Below are 9,698 nucleotides of genomic sequence, written 5' to 3'. Positions count from 1 at the left end.
TTTATTGCTATGTCTGGTTTTATTACTATGTGCATATTAGTATTGTACAGCACTTTGGTCTACCAGGTGTGTTTTTAAAGTGCTATATAAATAAATAAATGATGATGACGATGATATTCAGCCAATAAAGCTGGTGTTTCACTGGTTTCCAGTTCATAGCAGGCTTGAGCATTGATGGCTCCTGGGTTGCTCCTGAGCATCCAAAGCAGCTTCCTCTCATCTGAAGGTGGCAGTCTGGGTATTCTTTCAGACTTTGTCATACTGGACTTTTCAGTTTCAGATTAATTCTGACACACTGTGTATTTTTTAATGCTATTAAATTATTTTAATAGTGCAGCATTAAAGCATGATAAACTGAATTTTAACTGAATATTGCAGCATGTGGCTCTTGTAGCCACATACTTTTACTTCTCATACTAAATGCTTTTAACTCATTCCCCCTTTGACACCTACTGGGGTAACCCTTGTTTCTCTTTCCTGAATGGAGGCATATTTCAGGCCTGCTTCAGGAACAAAATAATTGGGTGTGCATCTTGTTTAAATCTTGTTTAACCTCCTAGGACCTGGCGTCCACACATGTGGACATCACATTTTGGGTCGTCTAGACCAGCGGTCTCCAACCTTTTTTGCGCCATGGACCGGTTTATGCCCGACAATATTTTCACAGACCGGCCTTTAAGGTGTCGCAGATAAATACAACAAAATAAAACTAGTACTGGTACCAAAAAAAGAAGATTTATTCATAACACACGTGAAAAGACCCAGGAAAACTGAGTTAACGATAAAAACCATAACAAAATAACGCTGAAAACCGATAAAAACCCTGAAACACATACATTTCAGACCTGAGCCTCAACTCTCGCGGCCCGGTACCAAACGACTCACGGACCGGTACTGGTCTGAAGCCTGGGGGTTGGGGACCGCTGGTCTAGACCAAAATACTAAATTTTTCTCTACAAGGGCCTGATATCCACTTAGGAGGACATTATACTGCCACTGCTCTATCAAAATTTAAAACGAATGTCCTCATATGTGGGTCTCATTTTTCTCAAAAAAAAAAAAAAAGAAATCAGATAATTTTGTTTTTACATTCATCAGGTCCCAATCAGCCCAAATAGCAAAGAGAAATTAAAAATGCATGCCATGAAAGAGTTTGGGTCTTAGGAGGTCAAAGTTATGAAATATAAATCAGGTGTGGAAAAATATGACCCTCAGTCCCTCACTAAAAAGGACAGAAAAAGAGGAGATTGTTTTAATGTCTAACCTCCTTGGGGAAAGAACTGAGAATAGATGGACTTGAATGTCTCCTCATCAACCAGTCCGCTGGGACACTCCTGCTCAAGAGAGGAGGAAAAAGGAGATATACATGTTAGAATAATAATTCAGCTCTATATAAAGCATAGTAATAATAGCAAAGCAATTAGGCTGGTCTCAGCAGAAGCAGCAGCTAGACGCACGTTCTTGAAGCCTCGATACAGAGACTGAAGCTCCTTCCTGGTGAACTTGGTCTGAGCCTGCAGCTGGTCCAGCCCCTCTGGCTGGTGACGCACAGTCGACAGCTCCAAATCACTGTCACTGCTGTCTGTGGGAGGAAGAGAGACAGAGAGAAAGGGATGGATAGACAGACAGAAAGGAGGAAAAGTAAAGAAGTGGAGAAGGAGAGAGAAGTGATGAAGGGAGGGAAGGATGGAGAGAAAAAAGAGGGAGGATGGGGCAGACATTGAGTGAGAGGATGCAGGTCAACATTCGGAGATGGGGTGTGGGTGGGTTCACACATTCAACAGGAGGAGGCATAAGAGGAAAATGTTCGAAGTTCAAAAGAGAGAATTATCAAAAAATTGTGGAGGAGGAAAAGGCAGGCGAACAAGGGAGTAAAATAAGAGGAGGAGGTACTTTCTTTATGGTGGACATGTCACCAAACTTGGAGGGTCATTTTATGAGAATTCAATCAATGCATCCCACATGGCCCCATCAGAATCAGCTGATATTGTTGGTCAATAATGTATGAGTAGTTTCTGAGCTACAGGCCCTTGAAATATATAAAAGGAAGGTTGAAATTTATCACTTTTTTTAAATATTGCCTTGTTTAAACATAGTTAAAAACTACAACCAAATCAGTTTTAATCAGGTTCAAGCATTTAAAAATGAAAGGCCATTAAAAAGCACTGAATTCCAGCCAATCTCTATGTACTTCAAGGGCCTGTAACTTGGAAAGTATATTTATAGTATAAAAGTACAAGTTTGCATGCCTTCATTAAACATAAAAAAGTTATTATAGAACAAAAATCAGCCTATCCTGAAGGTAGACGTGTGGGAAATGTTTCAAATCTGGCTGACTTTATATGGAGCGACTTTCAAAACAAAAGCCACCACAGAAAACCTAAGACACTTTCTCACTCAAATGAAGTGTCGTGACATTGGTTACCATTGCACACTAAGAGAAAGCACTGCACAGCCGGGCAAAAAGAAAACACTTTTAAAAAAAGAGGGAAGTTTTCTCCGTTTGGTTGGACTCGTGCTGTTACATACTCACCATCTTTAGACAGAAAGAACAGAGGTGGAGGAGGTGGACGGGTGTCGACACCGAGATGGAGTGAAAGAGCGTAAATGGAGAACAGTGGGAGAGTGACAGTAAGAGGAAGAAAAAAACAAAAAACAAAAAGAAAACATGTCAAGTCAGATCGGACGCTGTGTGGTTTACACGCTGGGTCCAAAGGAGAGGACTCATGTCATATTCGGATAAAACACCCAGCAGAGCGGGGAAATATGATACGCTGTGAAACATAAACCCAAACCACAGAGAAGGGGATTAAAACTGGAATGTGATCCGCTCTTCAACATTTCTTTACAGTTCATTTATTCTTGCACAATGTGAGAAGAAGATGGCTTCTGACCTTGTCTGTATGGGTGCAGCTGTCAAAGACGGTCATGCTCTTGTAACCCAGTTATATCAGAAAAGGCATCCGGTAGGATGAAATACTTTCTCAAAAGTCCACACATTTTCCTTTTTCCCTCTAAATTTTCAGACTGTTCAATGCATTTTTGCAACATTTCTGCAAAAAAGTTTAATTTGCCTGCTAAAGATTCTAATCTAAAATGAATCTAACCTGCACATTTTTAATAATTTCAAATTCTATTAAAGAAAATAACGCTCATATGATCCCATCAGAGCATGATTATTCTGTATCTCCTGCAAGATACAGAATAATACAGAATAACCAAGAAAAACTATCGGTGACGAGAGTTCTGCAGGTCAGCATTTAGTTTGTGGAAATAAAAACCTGATTCATTATGAGCCATAAACATTCAGAGTTACGCCTTACTACAATCTAAAACATGGGATGATGGTAAGTATTCCTACAGAAAGCACAGGTCTGTATATCAACCTTTTCGTTGTAAGGAAAAGGCTTTTTTTACTCTACCCACAATCCTAAATTGAAACAGTGGCGTCTGATTGGCGGAGGCATCTGTTACCATGGAAATGTTGAACCCAGGGCTCAAAACTTCAGAAAATTCAGACACACAGAACACAATCTACAAAATACACTGAAAACTATTATAATACATTAAGAATGAAAATGGCAGACTTCACTTTGCTGGGATTTGCAATGCATTATGTAATAATGTAAAGTGTTAGGCATAATTTTAGAAAACTATCTTAATCGTTGATTTCTCTTTGGATAAAAGTAAATCAGTTTTTCTTCTTTGTTTTACTCCTCATTTATTTCTTTTAGAGAGGTTTTATGCAGTCAAATAGCCTGTGCCCAAAATGCTTTACTTCTACCTCTAATTTAATTACCGGTACATGTGAATGTTCCATGTATAGTTTGTAACATAAATAAAAGATAAAATGTCAAATTTAATGGAATCTGGTGAAATAAAATTGACTTGATTGGCAAAGATTCAATTTATAAGCACATTTTCCTTAATGATTTATTATCTGAATAAATAAACCTTTTAATTATATATATCACCTGTATTTAACTCAAAATTATTGCTTCATTGAGGGTGAAGAATCATGTTTTCGAGGGTGCTTAAACATGTTAATGTCCACTAAAGTCTTTAACTGGCCTAAGTAATAGCTGATCTTTCACGTACTCTCCTGGCTGGAGAAGTACCCTGGGGGAACTGGTACTGGTACTGGGGAATCATTGCTCTAACAGAAGTGATTTGTGTAGCTACTGTACTATACACACTCTGAGGTACTGGGAAAGTATGGTTGTTTTTTTAAACATGTGTCAATTTTAATGTCACTAACTGTCACTAAAACACGAGCCAAACTGCTGCACTGGTATTACCATGATAGTTAATTCCCCCTTTACTGCCCCAGTGCTGCAAATACTCACCAGACCACCAAATATGTATTCATGCCAAACTGAAATCAAACTATTTACTCCTGTTTGAAATGAGTATTTCAGGAATCAGTAATACACTGTGTATTTCTATAATTGCCATTTTTAAAAGATTTACATATTTAAAGCTTTGGGTTAAAAGAATATACATGTGAGCAATTATTACCAGAGGTTGATAGGGACTGACTGTCAACTCACATCAATTATTCAGTTAACAAGCTTTAAAATGATGCCTGTGTAAAACCAAGCCAAAAAAAGTCTTTATTGTTTACACCATCTGTGGCTGTCTCATGCCTCTTACAGCTATGTCTTCTTCTCTCTTGATAATCTACACGTATCCAAATTGGGTCAAACACATTCACAACATTCACAAATTGCTCCGTGTCTTTCCTCCTCCTCACTTCCCCCCTCCTGTGGCATCTCACCGGTCTCAGTGATGTCGATCAGGCCCAGCAGGTGCATCAGTTTGAGGAACATGATCACCAGGCAGACGATGCCAACTGTCTGGAGTCCCTCCGTCTCCCATCTTACACTCATCTTCCCCTCTTCTTCTATCTCGTCTTCTCTTGTTATTTTCCTTGCCTCTATTTCAACATCACTGGACTCTCTATAGACACCTGTTTTAATCCATCTGCCTCTCACAGTCTCACTCTTCTCCACTGCCTTTTCCTGTCTCTGAAACAGTGTCAGTCACTCATCACTCTTTTTATGTCACATTTTTTTCTTGATGATTCTTTATTTAGCTCTCCCCCTCTGCCTTTTTAATTGACTGCCTGTTTTTTTTTTTTTTTTACCCCGGTGATCTGTTGTGCTCCAATGAATGTTACAGGATTTTTTCCACAATTAAAAGCAGGGTGTGATGGTCCAACTCCCTCATGAACGTCAAATGCTTCAGATGAGAGTAAAAAATCCCCCCAAAAAATCTGGATCACCACGTTAATCCACAGGAAATCCAATCACACAAAGAGGAAGCTCAAATATTCTCACACCACATAGATTAGGTTTTTGGCAAAAAGCTGAAGCTGGCTTGGGATTTCTCCAGTAAATATTATTCCTGCCGTCAGTGATAACAATAAAAAAAACTATCCAAAATTCACAAGGAGGTGCATCAGGAAAATCCACCACAGAACAAATGACTGATGCTGTGCAGCTTCCTCCTCTATAGCCTCCCTCCATATCACACCTTATTCTCTGCTAATTAACCTCTGAACTCCTGAGGAAGCAGAGAAAGTTGCATTTCTCCCATTTCCATCAAAACAACCTCAACACGAGACCAGAAAATACATCAAATCAGTGCAGGACGGCTTTAAATAGGCATGGCTGACAAAGATTAGAATGATTTCTGCTAAATGTGACAAGCGGAAAAATAATTTGCCTTTAAGGACACAGAGAGGGTGGTGACAAAGGTCAACAGGTGTCCTGAATCTCATTTTCCCAGTCATCTCCGTGATCCACTTTCTAATTGTTCCCCCGTCTCTCTTGGGATCTGCAGCACAGATTTAATGCCTCAGTGGAGTCCTGTCACACACTCATTCTCATGTAATAAAGAAAAACAGTGAGACAAGGCTCCCTCAGGCCCTGTGACACTTGTTCAAAGCTCATTTTACTGTCTGCCTCCCTCTAGTGGAGACTAAAGAGACAACATGCACAAAGTGCATGATGTAATATGAGGATGTAATTCCATAGACTAAGAAATTGTTTTTCTCTCCATTCACAGTTATGTCCATGCAGACCTTCTATAATTTCCTACTCATTCAATTTGAAACTTTAACAATAAAATCCAGCGATAAATCATAGATAACAGAGTCTACCATTAGTGGATTGTATTAACTCCTAAGATCATAAGATGCAGCTTCTTAAGCATATTGCTCTAAATAAACAGCATTAACTGAAAGTGACATTCATCTCACATCATTTGTTTTTCAGATCCTGGAGGATGAAGCCATTAAAATAAGAAAATAATAATTAAAAATGACAGCTCTTACATTAAGCACATACGGGGCTGATTGATGATGCTGGAGGTGAGCAGGATGGACAAGATGAGAAATAAGTACATCAGAGGAACAGCTCAGGTTGAGCAGTTTGGATATGTGCAGAGGAGGCAGGATGTTAAAGATGGAGCTGCCAGGGAGGAGAAGTTGAAGACCACAGAGAAATCTCATGGATGTAATGATGGAGGATCCGCAAAGGGAAGATATGGCAGAGGAGGACGCTAGAGACAGATCTGCTGTGGTCTGATAGTTCCCTCAACTCATTCGCACTTTTATAATATTGCTGCTCAAATTCACGGCAGGCTAAAATGACCTTTAGGCCACCAGGAAATGTTTTGGTGCTTCCACTTGCCAGTCCACTACTGCCTGCTATTTTGATTTTATTGATTCACAGTTCAAAGAAATCTTTTTATCTTTTACTGTGCCTTAGCCCCTCAGCTCATCAGTGATCTGAAACAAACAGCATTAAAGCTCCTTTCACTTTTAGTTGATTGCCTTCTGATTGGCTGCCCCTTGCAAACAGAAGGTGGGCTGATATTATAGAAGTCCAAGAGTAGAAAAAAGTGTCAAAGCTAAAGTCTAAACCCTGAGCTTTCCTTTCAGAGGAATTAATTGCACATATGCTGAACTTATTTGAAACTTTGGCCATATTAGATAAAACAAGAAGAAGCACAGTAGGTCCTGTTTAACTGAAAGCATTTTCTAAATGTACCAGCTTTGGGAAATTGATGATACGAATCATAAATTCTGAGTAATTTATTAAATTGATCTAAAGGGCTTCTAAGAAACATGAAAATGAGCAAAGAAACCAGAGATGAACAGAGTGAAATACTCACTTCCTCCTTATCTTTTCTTACCGTACACTGACGCCACTTGCCACTTAAAATATCCAACACAAACCGCCAGTAAAACACCAGATACTGGTATCAGAAAGCCCCGAAATAGGGCTCATACATCTCTAAAGCCAAGGCTACCTCTGCCATCGATTTCATCCCAAAATAGGTCCAACCTGGACTGATCCCAAAAATCGACATCAGAGAGCACCGGCCTGAAAGGTCAGTGGTTTGGTTTTAGATCACATCACTTAACTGAACTATAAGCACACACACATTTACACAAACACACACAACAAGTGCCAATGAGTGAATATTTTTCGTAGGGTGAAATCAAAGGAGCTTTTGTTGAGTGCTGATGATATAAATAATTCATCAAATAGGCCACGGCATCTTCTGATTAATAAGCGACCACTAATGTATTGCTGATGCTAAATGTGGAATGTTTTAGCACATACACAAATGGATTCTGAGATAGCCTCCTGATGTGGTTTAAAACATACTTTAATAGATATTTGCCTGTCTGGTTCCCCCACGAGATTATAATCAACTCTGTTGTGAAAACACTGAATTAATGAATATTTAAAAAGCCTGTTGTATTGTATTCTCAATGATGAAACAACGAATCTTTTATAAACACAACTTAAACTCAAAACGTTGAGGCAGGAAAATGTGAAAAGAAAATTAATATCTTAAACTGCAAACACAAAGACAGAAAAAAAAATGAGGCGACATAGAGATCAATTAATTTCAACAAAACCTCTTGGGTTACATCTAAGGAAGACCAGTTCAAGGACCAGTCCTGCTTGTCATCCAGATGTATAGGGATTGCACCAGTTGTGACTGAAAAGTGGTTCAATCCCAGACAAATTAACTCTCAATTAATATTAAACTGTGGTCTTGTCAAAACATCCATAGTACCCGTCTTTGTTGCTGCTGATGGAATCAACACACTCTTGGAGCTAGAAGATCTTTACCACCTCATACCACAATACCTGTATTCACTTTAGATTTAACCTCCTTTAGCATCACACTTAGATTTTGATTTATTGAGCTCTTGACTTTCCATTTACCACACACACACACACACACACACACACACACACACACACACACAGTAGCATGAATGTAAATGACAGAAAAAAACTCACTCATCACTTATACACCTGGAAGAAGTCACACTGCCAGGGAAATTTAATTAGTGCACATAATTCGAGCTATTTTTTTTGAATTTCAGGAGCTAGACTCCACCCAAAACACTCCTCTTCCGGTCATATGTCTATAAATACCTACTTGCACCACACACACATTTATTCTTGTTTCACCCTCTCTCTGCTCTTTGTCTAGTTTCCACCCGTCTATCCCAATGAGGCATTCCCTAAACCGCAGCCCCTCGTTATCAATAATAATAACGAGAGGCAACTGTTGTGCTTTGATGCTTTATAGATAAAACTGGACTGGATTGAATTGAATTTAACATTTTGCATTTTGGGTTGGTGTCCTACTGACATGAATTAAATAACATAAACAAAATACAACCTTTCATGTTTATTGCATATATAGTTTAGCTTAAAAATGTGGATTAAGCTTTCCTGCCATAAGATCCCGATGCACATATTCAAGTTTAAAAAAACAAACAAACAAAAAACCTTAACTGAGTGTGAGGGTGCATGATTTAAAGGGCACAGCCACAAACCCTTCAAGTTGCTTCACTGCATGCTTCTTCAGATACATACATTTCTCATTTCAGCATTAAACAGTAGTATTTATATATTAATATTAATGTTAACTTTACAGTATTAAAGCAAAAGCTGATTAAAATTTTGTATGTGGTGTTACACCAGTGCCAGTTCATTGTATTAAACTGTAGTAACTGTTGTAATCAAGTGGTTTAAGATCAGGTGACTGACTTGGCAATTCAAGAATATTCCACTTCTTTGCTTTAATAAACTCCTGGGTTGCTTTGCCTGTATGTTTTGGGTCATTATTGTCTGTATAATGAAACACTGGCCAATCAATTTGACTGCATTAACTGGATATGAGAGGACAGTACGTCTCGGAACACCTCAGAATTCATTAGGTTGCTTCTGTCCTGTGTTACATCATCAATAAACACTAGTGTCTCAGTACCACTGGCAGCCATGCACGCCCGGGAAATCAGACTGCCTCCACCGTGTTTTACAGATAATGTGGTATGCTTTGGATCATGATCTGTTCCACACTTTGCCATCATTCTGGTAGAGGCTGATTATGGTTTCATCTGTCCAAAGAATATTTTTCCTAGAACTGTGCTGACATTTTTAGATGTTTTTTTTTTTTTTTTTAAGAAATTGCAATCGAGCCTCTCTATTCTTGAGTTTTATCAGGGGTTTGCATCAGGGGCGGAGCGTGGGGGTGGCTTACTGGGCTTAAGCCCGGGTTGTTTTGTCAGAAGCCCGGGGTCTTTTGGAGTGTAATTTTTTCATAGTTAGATGCCTGGCTGACAACTGTATAAAACAAAAAGTACACACAATATTCGAAGC

At 38.9% G+C, this 9,698-nt stretch overlaps 1 protein-coding gene across 5 annotated transcripts in view; it reads right to left on the bottom strand.

Annotated features, from left to right (window-relative positions):
* The window catches only part of kcnip3b (Kv channel interacting protein 3b, calsenilin), a 59,558-nt gene that overhangs the window by 6,244 nt on the left and 43,616 nt on the right, over positions 1-9,698 (bottom strand). For 2 of the 5 annotated variants that reach the window (XM_005924345.1, XM_005924347.3), the window contains 3 exons: positions 4,627-4,629; positions 1,458-1,582; positions 1,265-1,334 (listed from right to left, as the gene is read on the bottom strand). In XM_005924345.1, coding sequence (XP_005924407.1) covers positions 1,265-1,334; positions 1,458-1,582; positions 4,627-4,629 — 198 coding nt within the window. Of the gene's footprint in view, positions 1-1,264; positions 1,335-1,457; positions 1,583-4,626; positions 4,630-4,777; positions 8,253-9,698 lie in introns of those variants that run through there. The other 3 variants (XM_042220708.1, XM_005924348.3, XM_042220709.1) reach the window with 2 other exon arrangements.

Source organism: Haplochromis burtoni, unplaced genomic scaffold (assembly GCF_018398535.1).
Source record: "Haplochromis burtoni strain Fernald_Lab_line unplaced genomic scaffold, NCSU_Asbu1 Contig_54, whole genome shotgun sequence".
Taxonomy (NCBI): Eukaryota; Metazoa; Chordata; class Actinopteri; order Cichliformes; family Cichlidae; genus Haplochromis; species Haplochromis burtoni.
The sequence above is the reverse complement of the archived record's forward strand: the minus strand, read 5'-3'. Positions and strand labels throughout refer to the sequence as shown.